A 25,917-nucleotide genomic window follows, 5' to 3' on the forward strand; every position below is an offset into this window, starting at 1 on the left:
TTTTTTTTACAAGAGTACTGTACAACTCTGGCTTGTGTCGGTGTGGGGGATTGAACCCGGAACTTCAGAGCCTCAAGCATGAATTTTTTTTTTTATTGTAGAACCATAATGCTCTCTCCCCCACCTGCTGTTGGCACTCTCACTACCCAGCTGATACAACTCAACACTTACCACTACATGGCCCAATGCAGCCACAGTCATGGGATGGGTCCTAGCTCTTGTCTAAGACTCAAGAGCTCGGCCTCCAGTGCAAGACCCTGATCTCTGCAGTGTTGTGCTGTCCTTCATTGTCTGGTACTCAGTCAGCCTTGGGTCAGAATCCCACCAGCCTCTGCTCTGGACCCCTCCCTTGTGGTCCCCTATTGTGATCCTGCTCCCAGTAGCCCCACCTTTCCGAATCTCTGAACCCTACCCTTTGACAGAGCCTCAGATGGAACTCAGTGTCTGTTGCTGGACGTTCTCTGGCCAGTGGAGAAGCCACAGCAACATGGAGAACCCGGAACCAGTGGTGAGGGTGAGGCGCAGAGGAAAGCACCAACCTCGGGGAGGGCTTCAGAGAGACAGCTCATTTATTATTCATACACAGGGTTAGCTATACTGATCACTATCCAATAGGAACATGGGGGAGTGTGTAGGACCCAATGAGGAAAGCGCATGACACTCACGCCATGTTAATTACCCCCAGGTGCACCTTATTTACACTCTTAGGTTACACCTGCTTCTCATATCTAGCTCAGGCTCAAAGGCAAGTTACCAGGCCCAAGTTAAGGCCTTATAAAGGGAGGTTACGTATCAGTCACACATGGGAAACGGGAACTTAAGGGTATTGTGTAAGGAGGCAGCTCCCTAGCCTCTGAGCTCATGCCATCTCAGCCTACAGAGTCGAGGAGAGACCCACCTTTAGGCCAGGCTGGCATTGGGGTCTACCTCCTCAAGACTCAATGGAGAAATGATAGGCCTCTAGGGTGGGGGATCTGCACCTCCCACAAATTTCCACCAATTCTTCCCCACCCAGCCCTTTATCAAGCACCCTGACCTCTAAACCTTGTCTGACTGACCCTGCTTTTGAGGTAAAGTCAGCCTCCTTATGGAATTCCCTCCTCTGAACTTCCTTTTTAAAAATTAATTAGTGGGGTGGTCGGGCTGTAGCGCAGCGGGTTAAGCGCACATGGTGCAAAACTCGAAGACTGATGTGAGGATCCTGGTTCTAGACCTTAGCTCCCCACCTCAGGGGGGGGTCACTTCACAGTTGGTGAAGCAGGTCTGCAGGTGTCTGTCTTTCTCTCCTCATCTCATTCTTCCCCATCTCTCTCCATTTCTCTCTGTCCTATCTGGCAACAACAACATCAATAATAACCACAATGATAAAAACAACAAAGGCAACAAAAAGGGAAAATAAATAAATAAAGTATTTTAAAAAATTAATTAGTGGGGCTGGGTGGTGGTGTACCTGGTTGAGTGCACATATCACAATGTGCAAGAACCTGGGTTTGAGCCCATGGTCCCCATCTGTAGGTGGAAAGCTTCACAAGTGGTGAAGCAGGGCTGCAGGTTTCTCTCTGTCTCTCTCCCTCTTTATCTCCCCTTTCCCTCTCAATTTCTGGCTGTCTCTATCCAATAAACAAATAAATAAAATGAAAAAAAATTAAAAAATGTTTTTACTACACTCAGTACCCCACACCTCTATAAGCCAGAGCTGAATAGTGCTCTGGTAAAAAAAAAAAAAAAAAAAAAAAGTTAAAAAATAAATAATGGGGCTGGGTGGTGGTGCACCTAGTTGAGTGCACATGTTACAATGCTCAAGGATCCAAGTTCAAGCCCCCAGTTCCCTCCTGCATGAGGAAAGCTTCACAAGTGGTAAAGCAGGGCTGCAGATGTCTCTCTCTCACCCTCTCTGTCTCCCCCTTCCCTCTTGATTTCTGGCTGTCCCTATCCAATAAATAAATAAAGATAATAATAAAAAATTAAATGTTATTTTTTAAAATTTATTTATTCCCTTTTGTTGTCCTTGTTGTTTTATTGTTGTAGTTATTACTATTATTGATGTCATCATTGTTGGATAGGACAGAGAGACATCAAGAGAGGAGGGGAAGACAGAGGGGGAGAGAAAGATAGACACCTGCAGACCTGCTTCACCACTTGTGAAGCAACTCCCCTGCAGGTGGGGAGCTGGGGGCTCAAACTGGGATCCTTACGCTTGTCTTTTTATTATCATTTATTTATTGTATAGAGACAGAGAAGCAAAGAGTGAAGAAGAGATAGGGAAAGAGAAAAAGAGACACCTACACCACTGCTTCACTACTCCCGAAACTATCTCCCTACAGGTGGGGAGCAGGGGCTTAACCCTGGATCATTGTACATTGTAATGTGTGCCATGAGCCAGATGCAGCACCACCCAGATCACCACCACCACCACCATTATCATTTTGTAGAACAGAGAGAAATTGAGGGGCCAAATGGTGGCACACTTGGTTGAGCACACATGTTATAATGCTCAAGGACCCAGGTTCAACCCCCCCAGTCCCCATCTGCAGGGGGAAAGCTTTGTGAGTGGTGAAGCAGTATTGCAGGTGTCTCTCTGTCTCTCTCCCTCTCTAATCCCCTTCCCTCTCAATTTCTGGCTGTCTCTATGCAATAAATAAGTAAAGATAATAAAAAGAGAGAGAAATTGAGAGGGGATGGGAAGGTAGGGAGAGAGACAGAGACGCCTGCAGCACTGCTCCATCATTCATAAATCTTCCTCCCTACAGGTGGGGACTGGGGTATTGAACCTGGATCCTTGCACATGGTAATATGTGGGCTCAACTTATATGTTCAGCGCAGACTCTGAACTTTTTACCATCAGTGTCTCCCCTCCCCCTCTACGTCCCCAACATTCTCCCTTCCCACCAAGTTCCAAGGAAGTCAGATCAAATTCTTGTGTTTGTCCAGGGTGGCAGCATGAGGTGAGGTATTTAGGGTGTGAGTGTCCACATACAAGATACCCTCCCTCAGGGTGGGACTGAAACCTGCCTAGAACTTTCCCTCAGCAGAGGGATCATAGCACTTCTCCCAGGCAGCCCTCTCTGCTCTCAGGCCAAGGCCACCTGACCATCTCAGAGAAAAAGCTACTTCCCACACCTGCCTTGGTGACCATCACTCTACCAGGGCCCAAGAGAAACACCAGTGTCTCTCACACCTGCCTGCTCTGGGAGATTCAGGCAGAAAGGGTAGTGTGTAACAGCTAGGAACCATGTGACAGGCAACAGGCATAACAGGGCCCTGTTGATGATGATGTCTGGCATTCATCCCCTGTACAAACTAAACAGAGCTCCCCATCCCTTCATCTTCACCTGACTTTTTCTTCCTGAAGTTCTGTGCCACCTTCTCTTATCAAGGTGGTGGCTGCTTCAAAGAGCAGAAAGTTACAGTTGGAAGCCCCAAGGGTTTGGACATCTGTAAGGTGGGTGGGTCCCTGGAATGCTCCAAGGATTGGGGAGTTATCCTTCTGCAGAACTGCAGGCCTTTTTCTTCCTGTCTGGACAGAGTAGATCAGCAACCCCACCTGGCTGGAGCTAGAGCTCTGAGAGCCAGGCTTCCTGGAGTCCAGCACACTGACCTGTTCAGTTCTGCATTATATGGAAACCAGGACAGCAGCTGGGGCTGGGAGGTGGTTCATCTGATAGAGTGTACACTTCACCATGGCAGAGGACCTGGGTTTGAGCCCCTGGCCACAACATGGGAGCACCATGGAAAGAGGAAGTTTCACAAGGGGAAAAGCACTTCTGTACTGTTTTTTCTGCTAAGAAGGAGGAGGAGGAGGAGGAGAAGGAGAAAGAGAAGTAGGAGAGGCGGAGGAGGAACAGGAAGAGGAAGAAGGGAAGGAAGAAAGGAAATAAGAGAAAAGAAATAGTGTTCACCAGTAGTGATCATGCAGGCATGAAGTCCCAGTGAAAAGACCTGGCAGGAAGGAAGGAAGGGAGGAAAGAAGGAAGAAGGAAGGAAGGAAGGAAGGAAGGAAGGAAGGAAGGAAGGAAGGAGAAGAAAAGAGAGAGAGAGAAAAGGGGGATGGAAGGTAGATAGCATAATGGTTATGCAAAGAGACTCTCATGCTTGAGGCTGGAAAGTCCCAGATTCAATCCCCCTGCAGCACCATAAGCCAGAGCTGAGCAGTGCTCTGGTTAAAAAAAAAAAAAAAAGGAAGGTCTGGCTTCTGTAATTGCTTCCCACTGAACATGGGCGTTGACTGGTCAATCTATACTCCCAGCCTGCCTCTCTCTTTTCCTAGTAGGGTGGGGCTCTGGGGAAGCCGGGCTCCAGGACACATTGGGGACTCAGTGGCTGATCTCTAAAGGGGAAGCTAAGGTGTGTGTATGGGGGGGATAGTTTAGCCATGACTCTACATAGCACTATCAGTCCAGTGAGGGAGAGAGGGGGGCAGTGGGAAGATGAATGCTTTTTTATCTTTTTGCAGCTGATATGGTCCAGCTCAGGCTACACTACAGGCTGCAGCCAGGTCTGCATGGCAGGAACCCCCAGATGTCAGAGGACTGTGGCTCATCCCTGCTACCAGGAATGCTGCTGCCAAGTCTCAACTTTAGGCAGCTGCCTCCCACTGGATGGGAACCTCCACTTGGACCGGGCAGCCCCAGGATCCATGCAAGGTCCCCCAACACTAGGCTCTGGCCAGGACTGTGCTGCTGTTCTTCTACTTTGTCTTGCTCCTGTTTCTGTTTCCCTAATTGGGCCAGCAGAAACAGAGGAGTACCCAATAGAACCCTACTAAGACCTGCAAGCCCCCCATCTTTGTCCACATTGCTTCTCTGATTCCTATAGCTGTATCTTTAGTGAGAGTGATCAAGTTCAATGGTTTGGGCTTAAGCCTCCTTAGTTCTCCCTCTCAGGGCCTAAACTTGAACTTGATCCTCCAAGTGGATCTCATCTCCAATTCTAAGGACCGATTATAGATTTTCTGGGAACACAGAATAACCTTGCACTGACCACAATCAAACGAGATGACTCCAAAATCCTACAGGGACAGTCTCCTCATCTGTAAAAACAAACAAACAAAAAGATACAGCTCCATATACGCCCCCTGCCCCACTCTTCCTCAGCCTTTGATTTTAAGAGCAAGCAGGGCTGAAACAATGGGGAAGGTGACTTAACAGTAGAATGTGGGACTTAGGTACACAAGACCCAGGCTTGATCCTTAACAGTGTATATGCCAGATCAGTGCTCTGGTTGGCCTGTTTCTGCAATAAAAGTAACAAACTAAATAAAAGTATTTAGGGACTAGGGAGACAACATAATCGTTATGCAAAAGAGTTTCATGCCTGAGGCTCTGAGATCTCAGGTTCAATCCCCAGCTGGTACCACCATAAACCAGAACTGAGCAGCACTCTTGCTTCTCTCTCTCAAGAGATTTACACAGGGAATTTAGTTATTATGGCTGAAACACCCAGTATTGAGAATGTGGCTGGAACATTGATTAGCAGTCATAGTGGGTGACTAGGGAAATAGATTTTGTCTTCTTTTCTTTTTTCTTTTTTTAAAATATTTATTTATTTTCCCTTTGTTTTTGCCCTTGTTTTATTGTTATAGTTATTATTGTTATTGTTATTGATGTCTTCGTTCTTGGATAGGACAGAGAGAAATGGAGACAGGAGGGGGAGATAGGGGGATAGACACCTGCAGACCTGCTTCACCGCCTGTGAAGAGACACCCCTGCAGATGGGAAGCTGGGGGCTTGAACCAGTATCCTTATGCTGGTCCTTGCGCTTTGCGCCACGTGTAACTTAAGCCCCTGCGCTACCGCCGGACTGCCCCATTTTACTCTTTTTATTTACTCATTTTACCAGAGCACTGCTCAGCTCTGGTTTATAGTGGTGTGGTGGATTGAACATGGGATTTTAGAGCCTCAGGCATGAGAGTCTCTGCATAACCATTATGCTATTTCCATCAGCCCCAGGAAGAAGCCTCTTCAGAACTCTTAAATCAACCTTCTTTGTGGTGGAGGTTCTCTTGCCTCTGCTGTGTATTTGCATAGGCCTTGGGTGAGTCACTTAACTTTGCCTTAGGCCTTGGGTAAGTCACTTGGGTGAGTCCTTGAGCTACTTCCTCTTTTCTTTTTTTAACCAGAGCACTGATCAGATCTGGCTTATGGTGGTGTGGGGGATTGAACCTGGAATTTTATTTTTTTTTAATTCTTTAATATTTATTTATTTTCCCTTTTGTTGCCCTTGTTGTTTTTATTGTTGTGGTTATTATTATTGTTGTTATTGATGTCGTCGTTGTTAGATAAGACAGAAAGAAATGGAGAGAGGAGGGAGTCTGGCGGTCGTGCAGCAGGTTAAGCGCTGCGGGTTAAGCGCAAGTGGCTCAAAGCACAAGGACCGGTTAGGATCCCCTTTCGGAGCCCCTGGCTCCACACCTGCAGTGGAGTCACTTCACGGGCGGTGAAGCAGGTCTGCAGGCATTCCTCTGTCTCTCTTCCTCTCTATCTCCCCCTTCTCTCTCAATTTCTCTCTGTCTGTATCCAATAACAAAAAAAGAAAAAAGAAATGGAGAGAGGAGGGGAAAACAGAGAGAGGGAGAAAGATGTCTGCTTCTTTTTTGCTCCACCTGAGCTTAACACACTGCGTTACCGCCGACTCCTGTTTTTTATTTATTTTTTATTTATTTATTTATTTATTTTCCCTTTTGGGATCCTTATGCGGGTCCTTGCGCTTGGCGCCGCGTGCGCTCAACCCCCTGCGCTACCAGCTCTGCTCCCTGTACCTGGAATTTTAGAGCCTCAGGCCTGAGAGTCTCTTTGCGTAACCATTATGCTATCTACCCCCACCCATTTCTTTTTTTTTTTCTTTAAAAATTTTTTTATTTTCATCAGAGCACTGTTCAGGATGAGGGCGATCTGGTTGCGACATCTGTCACCCCGTTGATCGCCAAGGTTGATCGGGCTGGCTAGGTGGGTGTCCCCTTCCTCCCTTACCGCTCCATGTGCGTCCCTCCTGAAGCTAAGTACTCCCTTGGTCGAAGAGGACGGTTGAGAGTATACGAATAGCTGTGTTCCCTCACTAGGACCTCCAAACAAGCTCTCGGAGCACTGTTTAGCTCTGGCTTATGGTAGTGGGGATTGAACCTAAGACTTTGGAGCATCAGGCATGAAGAAAGTCTTTCTGCATAACCGTTAATGCTATCCCCTTCACTTTGCTAGGGAACTAGTTTAACTGTGGTAACATCAGATCCTCCTGCCTGAGGTTCCTGGTTCAGTCCCTGGTACTTCATGTATCACGGTGGTACTTTTGCTCTGTGTGTGGCATGTGAAACTCTTTCATATGGAATAAACAGAATAAACCTCTAGAAGTTACACTTGTCACACCTTTCCAAACATTGATCCTTCAGTATGGGTCGAAGCTTGAAAAAAAGTGTATTCATTATTATAACCTAATAATAATTCAACGACTAGTTCAACAGATCTATTTTGAATTACATGCCAATAATTGTGATGGGGTGATGAGGTGGTGCAGTGGATAAAGCATCGGGCTCTCAAGCATGAGATCCTGAGTTCAATCCCCTTCAGCACATGTACTAGAGTGATGTCTGGTTCTTTCTCTCTCTCCTACCTTTCTCATGAATAAATAAATAAAATCTTAAAAAAAAAAAGGGAGAGAGAGAGAACCCAGGCCCAGGGAGTGTATAGCTTGATGAAATGGCTAGGAGTATGGTTCTGAGCTCCCTTATCTGAACTGGTCCCCTGTGTCCATCTGAAGCAACAGCCTTATCTGCCCTGAGGAAATCAAGGTTCAAAAGGAGAAAGGCTGAAGCTCAGGAAATGGTAGTGCCTAGAGCCTTGCACTCTCAAGCATAAACTTCCGACTTTGATTCTTGGATTGTATATGCCAGAGTGATGCTCTGATATTCTATCTCTCTTTATAATAATAATAGGGGGCAGGGCGGTAGCTCAGTGGGTTAAGCGCACATGGAGCAAAGCGCAAGGGCCAGCTAAGGATCCCGGCTCCACACCTGGAAGGGAGTTGCCTCACAGGCTGTGAAGCTGATCTGCAGGTGTCTTTCTTTTTTTTTAATTTTATTTTTTAATGTTTATTTATTCCTTTTTGTTGCCCTTGTTTTTTTTCTCTCTCTCTTTTTGTTTTTTAATTGGGGAATTAATGTTTTACATTCAACAGTAAGTACAATAGTTTGTACATGCATAACATTTCCCAGTTTCCCATATAACAATACAGCCCCCACTAGGTCCTCTGAATCCTTCTTGGACCTGTATTCTCCCCACCCACCCACCCCAGAGTCTTTTACTTTGGTGCGATATGCCAATTCCATTTCAGGTTCTACTTGTGTTTTCTTTTCTGATCTTGTTTTTCAACTTCGGCCTGAGAGTGAGATCATCCCATATTCATCCTTCTGTTTCTGACTTATTTCACTCAACATGATTTTTTCAAGGTCCATCCAAGATTGGCTGAAAACGGTGAAGTCACCATTTTTTACAGCTGAGTAGTATTCCATTGTGTATATAGACGACAACTTGCTCAGCCACTCATCTGTTGTTGGACACCTGGGTTGCTTCCAGGTTTTGGCTATTACAAGTTGTGCTGCCAAGAACATATGTGTACACAGATCTTTTTGGATGGATATGTTGGGTTCCTTAGGATATATCCCCAGGAGAGGAATTGCAGGGTCATAGGGTAGGTCCATTTCTAGCCTTCTGAGAGTTCTCCAGACTGTTCTCCACAGAGGTTGGACCAATTGACATTCCCACCAGCAGTGTAGGAGGGTTCCTTTGACCCCACACCCTCTCCAGCATTTGCTGCTGTTACCTTTTCTGATGTATGACATTCTCACAGGAGTGAAGTGATATCTCATTGTTGTCTTGATTTGCATTTCTCTGACAGAGACTTGGAGCATTTTTTTCATGTGTTTCTCGGCCTTTTGGATTTCTTCTGTGTTGATTATTCTGTCCATGTCCTCCCCCCATTTTTGGATGGGGTTATTTGTTGTCTTGTTGTTAAGTTTGGCAAGCTCTTTATATATGTTGGTTATTAAACTCCTGTCTGATGTATGGCATGTAAAGATCTTCTCCCATTCTGCGAGGGGTCTCTTGGTTTGGGTAGTGGTTTCTTTTGCTGTGAAGAAGCTTTATAATTTGATGTAGTCCCATAAGTTTATACTTGCCTTAGTCTTCTTTGTAACTGGATTCATTTCATTGAAGATGTCTTTAAAATTTATGCGGAAAAGAGTTCTGCCAATATTTTCCTCTAAGTATTTGATAGTTTGTGGTCTAACATCCAAGTCCTTGATCCACTTGGAATTTACTTTTGTATTTGGTGAAATACAGAGATTCAGTTTCATTCTTCTGCATGTTTCAACCCATTGTTTCCAACACCATTTGTTGAAGAGACTCTGCTTTTCCCATTTGATAGTCTGAGTCCCTTTGTCAAAGATTAGATGTCCATAGGTGTGGGGGGGCCTTGTTTTATTGTTGTAGTTATTACTGGTGTTGTTACTGATGTCGTCATTGTTGGATAGGACTGAGAGAAATCGAGAGAGGAGGGGAAGACATAGAGGGGGAGAGAAAGATATACACCCGCAGACCTGGTTCACCACCTGTGAAGCGACTCCCCTGCAGGTGGGGAGCCAGGGGCTCGAACCGGGATCCTTCTGACTGTCCTTGTGCTTTGTGCCACCTGCGCTTAACCCACTGTGCTACTGCCCGACTCCCTAGGTGTCTTTCTTTCACCCTCTCTGTCTTCCCTTCCTCTCTCCTCCATTTCTCTCTGTCCTATCCAACAACAATGACAGCAATAACAACAATAATAGTAACAACAACGATAAACAACAAGGGCAACAAAAGGGAAAAAATGGCCTCCAAGAGCAGTGGATTCATAGTGCAGGCACTGAGCCCCAGCAATAATCCTGGAGGCAAATAATGATGATGATGATGATGATGATGATGATGATGATGAGTTGAGGAGGCCTTGCTCTCAAGTCTGGGGCCTATAAATCAGGAGTGGGGGCTTAGAACAGCAAAGTGAAGCCTGGGGACTATTTTGAGAGCTGAGGGGCCCCTCGTATGTTCTCTGGCCTTTCTCCTCACCTAAAGAAACTGGGTCTCCCCCCACCAATATGTCCTGGAGCTCAGCTTCCCCAGAGACCCACCCTACTAGGGAAAGAGAGAGACAGACTGGGAGTATGGACCGACCAGTCAACGCCCATGTTCAGCGGGGAAGCAATTACAGAAGCCAGACCTTCTACCTTCTGCAACCCACAATGACCCTGGGCCCATGCTCCCAGAGGGATAGAGAATGGGAAAGCTATCGGGGGAGGGGGTGGGATATGGAGATTGGGTGGTGGGAATTGTGTGGAGTCGTACCCCTCCTACCCTATGGTTTTGTTAATTAATCCTTTCTTAAATAAAAAAAAAAAGAAAAAAAAAAAAAAGAAACTGGGTCTCCACACAGCACAGTACCACATGTGAACAGTGTCACACTCTTTACAAAGTGCATTCATATTCAGTCTGTTCTAACAGCCTCCCAAGGTTAGACAGGACCAGGTATGTACACACACACATATACACACACGACTAAGGAAGGAAACTGCTCTGTACGATAGTGTCAGTGGCACCTGTTAGAGACAGGCTTTCCTTTGCAGCTCAGATTTTTGTCACTTACTAGCTACAGGTCCTTGCCTAAATAGATTAATCTCTCTGAGCCTCAGTTTCCCCACCTGAAAGATGGGGGTGCTGACCTTCCATAGTGTTGCTCTGAATTAAGCTGGAACAGTGTGGGGACTTGGGAAGGAGGAATCCCAGTAGAAACTATAGTTGGCCCAGCAGGATTGAGAGTAACTGAAGGTAGAAATAGAAAGAAAAGAATAGGCATTATTCTTCCCTTAAGGCTCAAGTGATTGGGCGACTATCTAGACTATCTTCCTTTCTGGTCCAAGGTGCCAACAGCCTGGGGTGGAGGTTAGGGCGTTCATTAGGGAAATGGAAACTAAGAAGCCCAGGGGCCCCAGGACCTTGATAGTTAACAAGGGCGGAGACCCCTCCACTCAGCATGATTGACAGAGGCATGCTGGGACTTGCAGGCTGGCGGACCATCTCTGCTGCAAGGGCCGCTGGGAAATGTAGTCAGTGTCCTGCCCGGGACTGCAGTGTCCTGCGCACGGAGTGGTGACAGCTCTGAAGGTACGTGGCAGTGACAAGGGGATGGAAGCAGGAAATCCAGGACAAGGTTGAGCAGGAAAGAGTGGGCATGCTGAGGGACGGGACCCCTGTCCTATAACCATCAGTACGGGGGCACCCCCTGGCCTGTGGCTGATGCAATGTGGCCTCTTGGGAGGGGGCCAGGGAGCAAAGGGACATTTTCCTTGCCGTCGAGGAAAGCAGATCAGGACTGGGGGCCTTGCTCAGGATGAGATCCTTCATCCCCGAGAGTAATGTGATGTTCCCCCAACTCCATATAGATGCACTACTGACACCTTCCATATAGACACCAGCAGAGCTCTGTTTGGGGTGGGGTGGGGGAGGCAGGGAGAAAGTAGGGCAATGGAATTGGGTACCCCTCCAGTGATGTGGCTGAGCGCTTCACTTCCAACAAATATGTTGGACCCTCACTCAGGAACAGCTGGATGCCTTCATTCCCAGAGTCTTACAACAAACTGTACATCTCACAGGGGCAAAGGGAAGGCCGTGCAGAAGGAAATTGCAGAAGGCCTATTCTAGGGAGGAGCAGGAAGAGGGCTAGGCCCTCCTATTTTCTCCGTGCACGTGCACGGAGGCCTCTTCTGCCTGTCACCCCCTTCCCTCAACCCTCTGAGGTTGAATCTTCACCTGTAGGGTAACTTGCTGGCCACAAGGAGCTAGCTCCTGTCTGCCTTCCTCCAGAGTGTGTCTGTCCTGCAGGGCCCAGCATGGACCAATCTGTGGCTATCCAGGAGACCCTGGCTGCAGGAGAATATTGCATCATCATATCCTTGCCAGTACTGAACTCCCAGCCCTGGCTTGGCCCTGGCCCTGCGAAGTGGGACAGATGGTGTCTGTGCTTTCCATCCTCATTGTGTGCTATCAAGGGAGAAGAGAACCAGTGTTTACTAAGTCCTTACTCAGTACCAGACTTTCTGCCAGGTGCTTTCAATACTTTTCACACTGCTGTGAAGTTAGGGACTATTATTTCTATTTCACAGAGGTGAAGTGACTTGCCCAAAGTCACACCATGAATCTATGTGGGCAAGAGAAGGGGAGGGAAAGTGGGAGAGAGACTGGGCTTTGGTTTCCTTTGGGTTTCCCTTGACCCTGAGCAGCAGGCGGTGCAAGGTGTGCTGTGTGAGGGAGACAGCCGGCAGAGCCGCCTCCTGGGGCTGGTGCGGTACCGCCTGGAGCACGGAGGCCAGGAACACGCGTAAGTGTGTGTGTGTGGGGGGGGGGGTGTGTGGAGGGGTGGGGGGGTTCCTTGCTTGTCTGGAGGGTTCTTTTCACAGCTTGTCCTTCACTGTGTTCTCCAGCTGGACTTCAACTATCCCTCTAGTGTAGTGTAAGTCTTCTGAAATAACGATAGTTACTATTTTGAAACACTTCTAAGTCCTTCATATATATTTGCTCAAAAATAAATTTAAATAAACAATAAGGGGTAGGGTGGTGACATATGATAGAGAGCATGTTTTACAATATTCAAGGATTCAAGTTCAAGCCTCCAGTTCCCATCTGCAGAAGTAAAAATTTCGTAAGTGGTGAAGCAGGGCTGCAGGTCTCCCCCCCCCCCCATTTCCTGTTTCCCTCTCAATTTCTGATTTCTGTCAGTTTCTATCCAAAATAAATAAAATTAAAATCTTTTTTTAAAATTTATTTATTTATTCCCTTTTGTTGCCCTTGTTGTTTTATTGTTGTAGTTACTGATGTTGTTGTTGGATAGGATAGAGAGAGGAGGGGAAGACAGAGAGGGTGAGAGAAAGATAGACACTTGCAGACCTGCTTCACTGCTTGTGAATCTACCCTCCCCTCCTCCCCCCGCCCCGCAGGTGGTGAGCCAGGGGCTCGAACTGGGATCCTTATACCGGTCCTTGCACCGGTCTTTGTGCTTTGCGCCATGTGTGCTTAACCTGCTGCGCTACTGCCTGACTCCAAAATTAATAAATGTTTTTTTAATACTTATTTATTCCCTTTCTTGCCCTTTTTTATTGTTGTTGTTACTGATGTCGTTGTTGTTGGATAGAACAGAGAGAAATGGAGAAAGGAGGGGAAGACAGAGAGGGGGAAAGAGAGACACCTGCAGACCTGCTTCACCACTTGTGAAGCGACTCCCCTGCAGGTGGGGAGCAGGTGGGGAGCCAGGGGTTCGAACCGGGATCCTTATTCCGGTCCTTGCGTTTTGCGCCACGTGCGCTTAACCCGCTGCGCTGCCGCAGGACTCCCTGATAAATGTTTTAAAGAGTTTTCAGGGACTGAGTGGTGGTACAGGTGGTTCAGCACACAACCAGGTTCAAGCTCCCAGTCCCCACTGGTAGGGGGAAGCTTTAGGAGTGGTAAAGCAGTGCTACAGGTGTCTCTCTCTTTTGCTCTCTCTCTGCCCCCTCTCAATTTCTCTCTGTCATCTCAAATAAAATAAATATACAATAATTATATTTTTTAAAAGAGTGATTAATGTTGGCAGCCTGAGAGGCAGCACAGTGGACTGATTAAATGTTAGATCCTCAAACATAAGGTCCTTAGTTTGATCCCCGGCATCACATATGCCACAGTGATGCTCTGGTGATCTCTCTCTCTCCTCCTCCTTTCTCTCATAATAAATAAGTAAACAAATGTTCAGTGTTGCTCTCATATTACAAAGAAGTAGAAAGAATAAATACTTGTCGAAGGTCTCGTAGTCATAAAATGAACCCTAGGGTCTGAAACTAGGATGGAGGGGTCTTCTACCTATGCATGTGTTTATTTATTGGATAACAACAGAGATCAATTGAGAGGGGAAGGGGAGATATTGAAAGAGAGACACTTGCAGCCCTGCTTCACCTCTGATTGGGGGGCTTGAACCTGGGTCCTTACACATTGTAACATGTGTCTTCAATCCAGTGCATCATCTCCCCACCAACTTCCTACCTTTTCTAATCCACCACCCTCACTTTACAGATGGAGAAACTGGTTCAGGGAGAGAAAGGGGGTGACTTAAGTTTGCGCTGGTCACCTACTGCTGGAATGCACATTTTACTAACAAAGCAGGGGTTCCCAAAGGAAGAAAAGTTCAGTTTTAATGCCCCATCTGTTAAGTCGCAATCTCTGATAAACTAGACAGAAAAAGGGAAGGCGTGTGCGTCCTTGAGTGCCACCAGAACAGCCCGAGGCACCAAGGAGGCTGTATGAGCATCCTGAAGGCCAACGGGACTGTCCTCACTTCTGCTTCCTGCCCCCAGCCTCTTCCTGTATACACATCGGAGGATGGCCATTACCGGGGAAGATGTCTCTTTGGACCAAATAGTGCCGGTCTCTCGGGATTTTACGCTGGAAGAAGGTGCCACAGGGATGGGTGGTATGAGTCTTTCTCCACCTGCCCTCCCCCCCCACCCCAACATTCTGCCCTTGTTGGGGGTGGGGCCTGGGAGCAGGGACATTACTGGGGCTGGGGAGCTCAACTGCTAAATTACTTTTTCTTTCTCTCTCTCACAGTGTCCCCAGATGGTGAAATCTACATTCTTGGTGAGTGGTCCTTTTCAGCCAGGGTCCCAGCCAGAGACCAACTGAACACAGCATCTACTGAGAGAGGAGTGGCATGGAATAAAAGCACCCTCTGATATCCCGCTGTGCCAAAACCCTGTGGGACCTGGCCGGCCCTGCTTCTAGCCTTAGCTTCCTGTGTTTTCTCCCTTGTTGCTGTGCTGGGAATTCTCTGGTTGCTGCCATCACCTCAAATGTGACATCTTGGCACAGAGCCCTTGCACGTTCCCTCATCCTTAGAGCCCCTACACCAATTTCTATTTAGCTTCAGTTCACACTTTGCTGTCCCCTGGGAAAACTATTGAACTCCTGAAATTGTAATTCATGAATACATGTTGTTCCTTTTTCTCATCCTTGCTAGTTGTCTATCACTCACAATGGTGTAATTCTTTTTTTTTAATTATTTTTAAAAAAAAATGTATTATCTTTATTTATTGGATACAGAGAGCCAGAAATATAAAGGGTAGGGGGAGATAGAGAGGGAGAAAGAACGAGATACACCTGCAGCATAGCTTCACTGCTCACAAAGCTTTGCACCCTGCAAAGGGGGTGGGGCTTGAATCCAGGCGTTTCCACATTGTAATATGTGTGCTCAACCAGGCATGCCACCATTTGGCCCCTAATTCTTTCTTTTATTATTTATTTATTTATTAAATATTTATTTATTAATGAGAAAGATAGGAGAGACAGAGAGAAAGAACCAGGCATCACTCTGGTACATGTACTGCTGGGGATTGAACTCAGGACTTCATGCTTGAAAGTCCAGTGCTTTATCAACTGTGCCACCTCCTGGACCACTTCTTATTTATTTTTATTTAATTATTACTTGTGGCTCAATGTGTCTTCATTACTAGGCTACAGGAATTGTAGCAGTAGTAGATATGACTAATTAACCAATGGTTACTTTGTTCCAGGTACTATGCCTTGTTATAGTTCCTCATAACAATTTTATGGGACCATACTGTTCTTATTCCCATTTAAAAAGATTAATTAATTAATTAATCAATTAATTCCTTTTTTGTTGCCCTTGTTGTTTTATTGTTGTAGTTATTATTGTCTTGTCTTCGTTGTTGGAAGGACAGAGAGAAATGGAGAGAGGAGGGGAAGACAGAGAGGGGAGAAAAAGATAGACACCTGCAGACCTGCTTCACCGCCTGTGAAGCGACTCCCCTGCAGGTGGGGAGCCAGGGGCTCGAACCAGGATCCTTATGCCAGTCCTTGCGCTTTTCACCAAGTGCGCTTAACCCTCTGTGCTACCACCAGGCTCCCTCTTATTCCCATTTTACAGACAAGGTAACTGAAACAGATATTCCATACTTATTAAGAGAGAGACAGCAGGATACAGACTCAGAATCCAGACTCTGAGACTGCACTTTTATTTTTGTTGTCATTAGAGATTCATTGCTCCATGTAGACACTTTTTTCCAGATAGAGAGAGGAGAGACAAGACAGAAAAAGAGAGAATCATGGGGAGGAAAAAAATGAAAAAAAAAGAAAAAGAAAAAGAGAGTAGTTGGGGGAGATAGAATAATGGCTATGCAAAAAGACTTTCATGCCTGAGGTTCTGGGCTCCCCAGTTCAATCTTCTGCACCACTGTAGCCAGAATGGAGCAGTACTTTGGTAAAAATTTAATAAGTTAATAAGTAAAATAAAATAAAATCATCTTAAAAAGGAAAATAGAGGTAAAAATATCATAACATCTAAGCTTCCCCCAGTGCAGGGAGGGTGAGGCTTGAACCTGGGTCACAAGTCTGGCAAAGCAAGTACACTATTCGGATGAGCTATTTGGCCAAACCTTCCTTTGCTCATTTTCTTCTTCTTCTTTTTTAAAATATTTATTTATTTTCCCTTTTGTTGCCCTTGTTGCTTTATTGTTGTTGTAGTTATTGATGTCATCATTGTTGGTTAGGACAGAGAGAAATGGAGAGAGGAGGGGAAGACAGAGAGGGGAACAGAAAGACACCTGCAGACCTGCTTCACTGCCTGTGAAGTGACCCCCCTGCAGGTGGGGAGCCGGGGGCTCGAACCGGGATCCTTACGCTGGTCCTAGTGCTTTGCACCACCTGCGCTTAACCCGCTGTGCTACTGCCTGACTCCCTCTTCTATTTTTTTTTTAATTACCTTTATTTATTGGATAGTCAGTCAGAAATCAAGAGGGAAGAGGGGAGATAGAAAAACAGAGAGACACCTGCAGACCTGCTTCACCACTTGTGAAACTTTCCCCCTGCAGATGGGGACTGGGGGCTTGAACCTGGGTCCTTGTGCATTGTAACGTGCACTGAACCAGATGCACCACCACCCACACCCTCTTTTTTATTTATTTATTTATTTGATAGAGACAGCCATAAATTGAGAGGAAAGGGAGTGGTAGGAAGAGAGAGAGACAGAGAGACACCTGCAGCCCTGCTTCACCACTCACAAAGCTTTCCCATGGCAGGTGAGGATCGGGAGCTCGAGTCTGGGTCCTTGCGCACTGTTAACATGTGCACTCAACCAGATGTGCCACCACCCACCCACCCTCTTTTCATTTTTTCTTTTTCATTCTTTATTTTTTTGGTGAGAGAGAGACAGAGGGAGGGAGAGAAGCGCAACACAGTATTGCTCCAACTCTCTTGAAATATTCTTCTTGAGTCACTTCACAGGCGGTGAAGCAGGTCTGCAGGTGTCTATCTTTCTCTCCCCCTCTCTGTCTTCCCCTCCTCTCTCCATTTCTCTCTGTCCTATCTAAAAAAAAAAAAAAAAAGAAGAAAAGAAAAAGAAAGAAAAGAAAAGAAATATTCTCCTTTACATGGTGCTCCCATATGGTGGATTCAAACCCAGGCCCTCAACACTTGCTAAATTGTGAGTTCTGCCAGGTGAGCCACCTCCCAGGCACCTTGAACCTGTACTCTTGACTGTTCTTCTGTTTGATTGCTACTACTCATGCATTAGTTAAGCTCATCTGAGTATTCATCATGTGTCTGCTGGGTGCTGGGGTGACACTGAATAAGACATATCCACAGAGGGTGGGGAATGGCTTTTCCAGTCAAGTGTATACTGTACTATGCATAAGGATGTGGGTTCAAGCTCCAGCTAACACATGGGAGTACCATGCAAAGGGGCAACTTCATGAATGCTGGGGTGGTGGTCAGTGCTACCTCTCCTCTCCTAATCCCTTACACCTGGAAAAAATAATCTGCAGGGCACAGTAGAATCAGGTTGGCACAAAGCCCCAGTGGAATCACAGTGAGACACACACACACACACACACACACACACACACACACACAGCCTGTCTCCTTAAAGATCAGTCCTCTTCACCATAGTTTTCCTGATGCCCAGCACATGCCTGGCTGTCAGGTGGACTGACTGGGGAATAGCCCTCTCTGCTCTGTCTCTATGCTTTTCATTCCACCTCTTGGGGGCAGGTAGACTACAAGTCAGGGAACTTGTTCTTTTCCAATTCCATCTACTACTTCTGGGGCAAGGCTTATTGACTTTTTAGAGCCTGGTCTGCCCTCTTCATGACTGAGGATGATGTTTTTATTTTATTTTATTATTTATTTATTGATTCCCTTTTGTTGCCCTTGTTGTTTTATTACTGTAGTTATTATTGTTGTTATTGCTGTCATTGTTGGATAGGACAGAGAGAAATGGAGAGAGGAGGGGAAGACAGAGAGGGGGAGAGAAAGAGAGACACCTGCAGACCTGCTTCACCGCTTGTGAAGCGACTTCCCTGCAGGTGGGGAGCCGGGGGCTCAAACCAGGATCCTTCTGCCGGTCCTTGTGCTTTACACCACATGTGCTTAACCCACTGCACCTGACTCCCGAGGATGATGTTAATTTGGAGCAGAAGGTAGAGGGTTCCCTCATTGCCCCAAGAGCAGTCCTTATGGGCTTGTTTAAGGACTGAAGGGACTTTGAAAGGTTGAACTGCTCGGGGAAAAATAAAATAAAAAGTTGACTTACTGCTGCATCTCTACTCTGAGAACACCACTCTTTGGTGCATTTAAGTACTTAGCTCCTGGGGCCCAAGTGCTCATTCTATCCTCCTTTTTGCAGGTTCAGATGTGACTGTCCAGCTGGACACAGCAGACCTCAGCCTCTTATTCCAGCTACCCTTTGGTTCACACACCAGAACATTCCTCCAAGAAGTTGCCAGGGCCTGTTCAGGTAGGTAGATTCCGGGCTCCCTGCAGGCTGGGAGGCTGACTGGGAACTGAGCTCTCCATTCCAATGGACTTTCCACACTTTGGATTCACACTTCATGGTTTCTGTACCCACTCAGAGTTGTTGCCATGAGGCTGCCAGTCAACCATGGTGTTTGCTTTGTAGTTTTCCCATTTCCAGACCTAAATTTTAATACCTTGGCCCTCCTGGTTCTGGGCACGATTACAGGAGCGGGAGGAGGCTTGTGATTTTGATGCAACATCTCTTACAAGTTAGCCAAGTCAGCAGCTTCTAAAGGTTCATCTTCCCTCTCTCTGCCAGCCATAGTTATTAGGGATCAAATTCAGAGTCTCATGCAAATAGACTCTCTCTCTTTTTAAATTTATTGTCTTTATTTATTTATTGGATAGAAACAGCCAGAAATTGATAGCGAGGGAGGGAAGAAGGAAGGGAGGAGGGAGGGAGGGAGAGAGAGAGAGATAGACAGAGAGAGAGAGGGAGCGAGGGAGAGAGAGACCTGCAGCACTGCTTCACCACTCACGAAGCTTCCCCCTGCAGGTGGGGAGTGGGGGCTTGAGCCTGGGTTCTTGTGCATTGTAACATGTGCACTCAACCAGGTGCACCAACACCCAGCCCCTCACATAGACTCTCTATCCCTGAGCTACCTTCCTGGTTCTCACTTTATTTTTAAAAAATATTTATTTATTTATTTATTCCCTTTTTGTTGCCCTTGTTGTTTTATTATTGTAGTTATTGTTGTTGGATAGGACAGAGAGACATGGAGAGAGGAGGGGAAGACAGAGAGGGAGAGAGAAAGATAAAAACCTGCAGACTTGCTTCACTACCAGGATCCTTAAGCCGGCCCTTGCGCTTTGTGCCACCTGCGCTTAACCCATTGTGCTACTGCCTGAAATATATTTCCAAAATATACAAGTAATAAGAATAGTTCACTTTAAGGCTAGTGAAATAGCTTACTTGGATAGTGTGCTATTTGCCAGACTGGAGCCCAACAGTGAAGGAAGCTTCAGTTCTGTGGTCTCTTTTTCTCCCTCCTTTTTTCTCTATCTCTGCCTTCTCTAAGAAAAAGAATATCTACTTATTGATTATCATTCACAGTTGCAGGAAGGATAACATTAGTAATAAGAGCAAAGAGCATGGACTTTGCAATGACTCTGTTCCCTTCATATCTTTGCTGGTGCTTAGCTATCTCACCTTTTCCATTCTTAGTTTTATAGACTTTTATATATAAAATGTACATTACTCAAGGGATTATGTGAATTTAATGAGCTAACACACGTAAAATTCCCAGGACACAGAGGGAACTCAGAAAAATGTTTCTCCTTTCTGTGCAAGAGGGCTTATAGCTTAGGTGATATTCATTGTTGACTGACTGAGTGTTAGATACTGTTTTAAGGACCTTTCACATTTTCTCATTTAGTTATTACCACAACTGTATGATGTAGATCTTTTTTTTTAAACTAAGTCTGAGTTTAAGAATTTTTTTATTATCTTTATTTATTTATTGGATAGAGACAGCTAGAAATCAAGAGGAAAGGGGGGATAGAGAGGGAGAGAGGGAGAGAGACACCTGCAGCACCGCTTCACCACTCGTGAAGCTTTCCCCCTGCAGGTGGGGACTGGGGACTCGAACCTGGGTCCTTGCAAATTGTAACATGTGTGCTCAACCAGGTGAGCCACCACCCAGCCCCTCTTTTTCTTTATTATTGGATCGAGACAGAGAGAATATGAGAGGGTGGTGGGATAAGGAAGGAAAGAGACAGAGAGACGCCTGCAGCCCTGCTTTACCATTCATGAAGCTTTCCTCCTGCAGGTGGGGACCAGGGGGACTTGAACCTGGGCCCTTGCACACTGTAGTATGTGCACTTAACCAGGTGCCTACCTGCCCCCCATGATGTAGATCTTTATCAATGTTTGCATTTTACTTTATTTTATTTTATTTTTGTTATTGTTGTTCTTATTGCTGTCATTGTTGTTGGATAGGACAGAGAGAAATGGAGAGAGGAGGGGAAGACAGAGAGGGGAGAAAAAGATAGACACCTGCAGACCTGCTTCACCGCCTGTGAAGCGACTCCCCTGCAGGTGGGGAGCTGAGGGCTCAAACCAGGATCCCTATGTAGTCTTGTGCGCTTAACCTGCCGCGTCACAACCCACCCCCCACTTTAGTTTATTTTTTAAAGATTCTTTCCTTTTTATTCCTTTTTAAAAATCTTTTATTTACTTGTTATCAGATAGAGACAGAGATAAATTGAGAGAGGAGGGGGAGATAGAGAGGGAAAGAGACAGAGAGACACCTGCAGACCTATTTCACTGCTTGTGAAGTTTTCCCCCTGCAGGTGGGGTCTAGGGGTTTGAACCCAGGTCCTTGTGTACTGTAATGTGTGCATTTAACCAGGTGCGCCACTGCCTGTCCCCTACTTTATTTAATTAATCAATTATTTTTACCAGAGCACTGCTTAGCTCTGGCTTATGGAAGTGCCAGGGATTGAACCTGGGACCTCAAAGCTTTGGGCATGAAAGTCTTTTGCATAGTTACTGTGCTATTTCCCTAGCCCTCAGTGTTTCCACTTTATAGATAGGGAAACTGAGACTCAGAGAGGTTACATATATAGCTGGTAAACTATGTACTTAATCAGACCCCAGGGTTAGACAGGATTAATTTATTCTAGAGTTCGAGTGAGCTCTTTTAAGTTTTGCTCTAGTGCTTACTTAGTTCATGTGAGTGGATCTGAAAAGACTTCAGGTAGGAGGTGATATTTAAACTGATACTTGAAGGATGAATGAGTTTTCTCTCAGGCACAAAACAAGCTAAAAGTGGTAGTTGAAGGGAAAAGCAGTCCTTTGGGACTAAGGAGGGTATAGATTGAGCTGAGCCAGCAGGGGTCAGCAGAGATCAGTGGAGGCTGCTCAAGAAGAGATTTAAAATCACCAACAAGGAGTTTGGACTTTGCCCTTGTGGAGAACTGTGGGAATTTTAAACTAAGGAATGACAAGGCAGGATTTGCATGTTAAATTAGTTCCCCTGACAACTGGTAAGAAAGAAAGAGCGGGGAGATCACAGGAAATGTATTGCTGTGGTTCAGGAATTTAAAAAAAAAAAAAAGAGGCTAGGGAGGGCAAAAAAACTGGACAGTTTGACTGAATAGTGTAACTGCTTTCCCAGGGGCAAACGCAGGGTCAAACCTGGCCCCCACTGTACTGGAGAGAGCTTTGGTGCTATAGTGCCTTTCCCTATCTCTTTGTCTCTCTTTTAATCTGAAAAAGTCATCTTGGGGTGGTGTTATTGTTGACAACAACAACAAAGAGTGTCAGGATGGCCAAGTGGTCTGAGGCACCAGACTCAAGTTAACTCCTCCAAAGAAAGAGCGAGAAGACACACACACACACACACACACACACACACACACACACACACACACACACACACACACGGAATGAGAACGGAGGGGCTGAGTGTGCCCAGTTGAGGGCACACATTACTATGTTACTATATGCAAGGACCAGGGTTCAATCCCCCCAGTCCCCACCCACAGGGAGTAAGTTTTAGGATTGATGAAGCTCTCTCCCCCTCAACTCTCAATTTTCCTCTGTCCTATCAAATAAAAGAAAGAGGGGCAGCTGGTCACCAGGAGCAGTAGATTTGTCATGTAGGTACTGAGCCCCAGTGATAACCCTGGTGGCAAATAAAAATAAGTAAATAGGGTGCTGGGCGGTAACGCAGCAGTTTGTTAAGCACACATGGTGCAAATCGCAAGGGCTGGCTTAAGATCCCGGTTTGAGCCCCCAGCTCTTCACCTCCAGGGGGGTCCTTTCACCAGCAGTGAAGTAGGTCTGCAGGTGCCTATCTTTCTCTCTCCCTTTCTGTCTTCCCCTCCTCTCTCAATTTCTCTCTGTCCTATCCAACAACAGCAACAGATATAACAACAATAACGATGGCAACTACAACAAGGGCAACAAAATGGGAAAAATGGCCTCTAGGAGCAGTGGATTTGTAGTATAGGCACTGAGCCCCAGTCATAACGCTGGAGGCAATAAATAAATAAATAAATAACTTCCAAAAAAATTGGGATATAGGGGTGTTGGGAATTGGTGCACCTGGTTGAGTACACATATCACCATGTGCAAGAACCCAGGTTCAAGTCTGTGGTCCCCCCTGTGAGTGGGGGGAGGGGAAGCTTCCACAATTGGTGAAGCTGTGCTACAGGTGTCTCTCTTTGTCTCTCTCCTTCTATCTTCTCCTTCCCTCTCAATTTCTCTCCGTCTCTATTTATATTTATTTGTTTAAAGAGAATTAGGGCCAGGTGGTGGCGCACTGGTTGAGTGCATGTGTTACAATGTGCAAGGACCCAGGTTCAATCCCCTGGTTCCCACTTGCAGAGGAAAGCTTCACAAGTGGTGAAGCAGGACTGCAGATGTCTCTCTGTCTCTCTCCCTCTCTGTCATCCCCTTTCCTCTCAATTTCTACCTGTCTCTATCCAATAAATAAAGATAATTAAAAAAATAAAAATAAAGAGAGAGAATGAAAATTGACTGCAGAGATCATATTGTTGGTACTGGGGTGGGTGAAATAGTAGTGGTGAGTTTGGGTTGTGTTTACAACTATTGTCGGTGGGTACAGTGGGTACAAGGGTGTCTGGCAGGAAAGCACTTAATATTTGTTGAATGGGTGACTAGATCCTGGTTCCCTGCTGTGGCGATTAAAGAGAAAGAGGGTGATTTCCTTCTTTTAGACTTAGGTCTGTTAGTCCCCTTATGTGTTCTTCTGAACAAATGTTGATGGACACCTTCAGGAAAACAGCACTAACTCAGCTCTTCTGAGCAGTTATGGTGTAAGCTTCTCAAGGAGGGAATTGGATGAGAGGGGAGCTGTCAGTCATTTAAGACATCCATCAGTTCATCCCTTTGCATTTCACAGATAAAGGGGTTGGAATCCAGAAAGATGTTACAGCTAAAAGCAACTTGGATTCCCCACTCAGATTTTTGTAGATAATGCTGTGCAGAAAAAGGTCAGGGATTGGAGGTACGAAAGTAGTAGGAACAAGTTTGGAGCACATCAGTGAGGCTTCATTGTTATAGGATGACTCATATATGTGAAAGAATCACACACACATATAATATGTACATATTATATATACATACATATATACATACACACACACATATAGAGAGAGAGAAAAGGAGAGAAGAGAGAAGAGAGGGTGGCGGTAGATAGCATAATAGTAAAGCAAAGAGACTCATACCTGTGGCTCCAAAGTTCCAGGTTCAATCCCCTGCACCACCATAAACCAGAGCTGAGCTCTGATTAAAAACAATTAATTAATTAATTAATTAAAAATAGAAGAGAGAGAGATCACAACACTGAACTTTTTTTTTTAAAAAAAAGATTTTATTTATTTACTCATGGAAGATAGTAGGAGAGAGAAAGAACCAGACATCACTCTGGCATATGTGCTGCTGGGAATCGAACTCAGGACCTCATGCTTGAGAGTCTAAAGCCCTTATCACTGCACCACCCCCCAGACCACAACACTGAACTTCTTCTAGTGCAGTAGGGGCCAGGTTCAAACCTGGGTTACACACATGGCAAAACAGCGCACTATCCAACTGAGTTATTTTGCAGGCTTGGAACTTAGTTTCTAACTCAATGCCAATATATCTAGTGGTCTAGGGGAGATGACACAATGGATAAAGTGTTTAACTCTTTGGCATGAGTTCCCAACTTTAATCCCTGGCATCACATGTGTTATTGTGATGTTATGGTTCTCAAAAATAAATAAATAAATCTTTTCTTTTTAAACTTATGTCATCCAGAGAGTCAGTTCTGCCACATCCTAGATGCAAATATGGATAATTTATTTTATGTCTTTAGACTTTGGCTTTATTATTTGTGTAGTAGAAATATTAACTTGCCTAACCTACTACTGAGAACTTTGACTATTTGGATGAAAAAGTAATTTAAAAAGCTGCATTTGGCAGGTCCGTAGTCAAGACTTGGATTCAAGTCTCCTCATTTATGATGACCTCACAAATCCAGTTCAGTTTGGTCATATTCATACAGGTAAAGGGAACTAGAAAAATAGCATAGAAGTTAAGTGTTGAGGCATCAGACTGTCCTGGATCTGAGTGAGATGTAGAGACTAAGCATTTCTAGATGTCTGAGGTGTCTAGGTTCAATTCCAGCACTACCATAAGCCAGAACTGATCAGTACCCTGTATCTTTTTCGTTCTCTCTCTCTTTCATTAAAAATAAATAAATTTGGCTGGGGAGACAGCATAATGGTTATGCAAAAGACTCTCATGCCTGGGACCTTCCAGGTTTAATCCTCGGTACCAGCATAAACCAGAGCTGAGCAGTGCTCAGGCTTCTTTCTTTCTTTCTTTCTCTCTTCCTTTCTTTTCTTCCTTCCTTTCTTTCTTTCTCCCTCCCATCCTTTTTTCCTTTTCCCTTTCATTAGAATAAATTAAATATAGGAAAAAATTTATAAAAAGAGATAAAAATAATTAATTAAAAAATAATTTCTAGGAAAAGACAGCAACTTGGATAAAGGCTTAAGAGAAAAACATGTTGTCTGGGAGGTGGCGCAGTGGATAAAGCACTGCACTCTCAGGCATGAGGTTCTGAGTTCAATCCTGGGCAGCATATGTACCAGAGTGATGTCTGGTTCCTTCTCTCTCTCTCCTCCTATCTTTCTCATTAATAAATAAATAAAATCTTTAAAACAATTTTTTTAAAAAGGGAAACATGACATCTCCACTGTTTTTATTTATCTATTTATTTATTTTAAAAGATTTTATTTATTAATGAGAAAGATAGGAGGAGAGAGAAAGAACCAGACATCACTCTGGCACATGTGCAGCCGGGAATCGAACTCAGGACCTCATGCTTAAGAGTCCAAAGCTTTATCACTGCGCCACCTCCAGGACCACACCACTGTTTTTATTTAAGTGTGTGTTTTGAAAATTGCCAATAGAGAACATGGGTAGATTAAGCCCGTAACCCACTTTTTCCAACTGACTGTTTCTTTTTTTTTTTTTGCCTCCAGGGTTATCACTG

General features: G+C 45.3%; 1 protein-coding gene across 2 annotated transcripts in view; it reads left to right on the top strand.

Annotated features, from left to right (window-relative positions):
- The first annotated feature begins 11,691 nt into the window (after positions 1-11,691).
- Positions 11,692-25,917, top strand: part of INPP5B (inositol polyphosphate-5-phosphatase B) — a 96,513-nt gene continuing 82,287 nt past the window's right edge. The window contains exons 1-5 of one of the 2 annotated variants that reach the window (XM_060206180.1): positions 11,692-11,961; positions 12,298-12,392; positions 14,395-14,510; positions 14,648-14,677; positions 18,738-18,848. In XM_060206180.1, the coding sequence (XP_060062163.1) occupies positions 11,905-11,961; positions 12,298-12,392; positions 14,395-14,510; positions 14,648-14,677; positions 18,738-18,848 (409 nt within the window). In that variant the 5' untranslated portion in view covers positions 11,692-11,904. The remainder of the gene's footprint in view (positions 11,962-12,297; positions 12,393-14,394; positions 14,511-14,647; positions 14,678-18,737; positions 18,849-25,917) is intronic. The other variant, XM_060206179.1, reaches the window with a different exon arrangement.

Source organism: Erinaceus europaeus, chromosome 13, assembly GCF_950295315.1.
Source record: "Erinaceus europaeus chromosome 13, mEriEur2.1, whole genome shotgun sequence".
NCBI lineage: Eukaryota > Metazoa > Chordata > Mammalia > Eulipotyphla > Erinaceidae > Erinaceus > Erinaceus europaeus.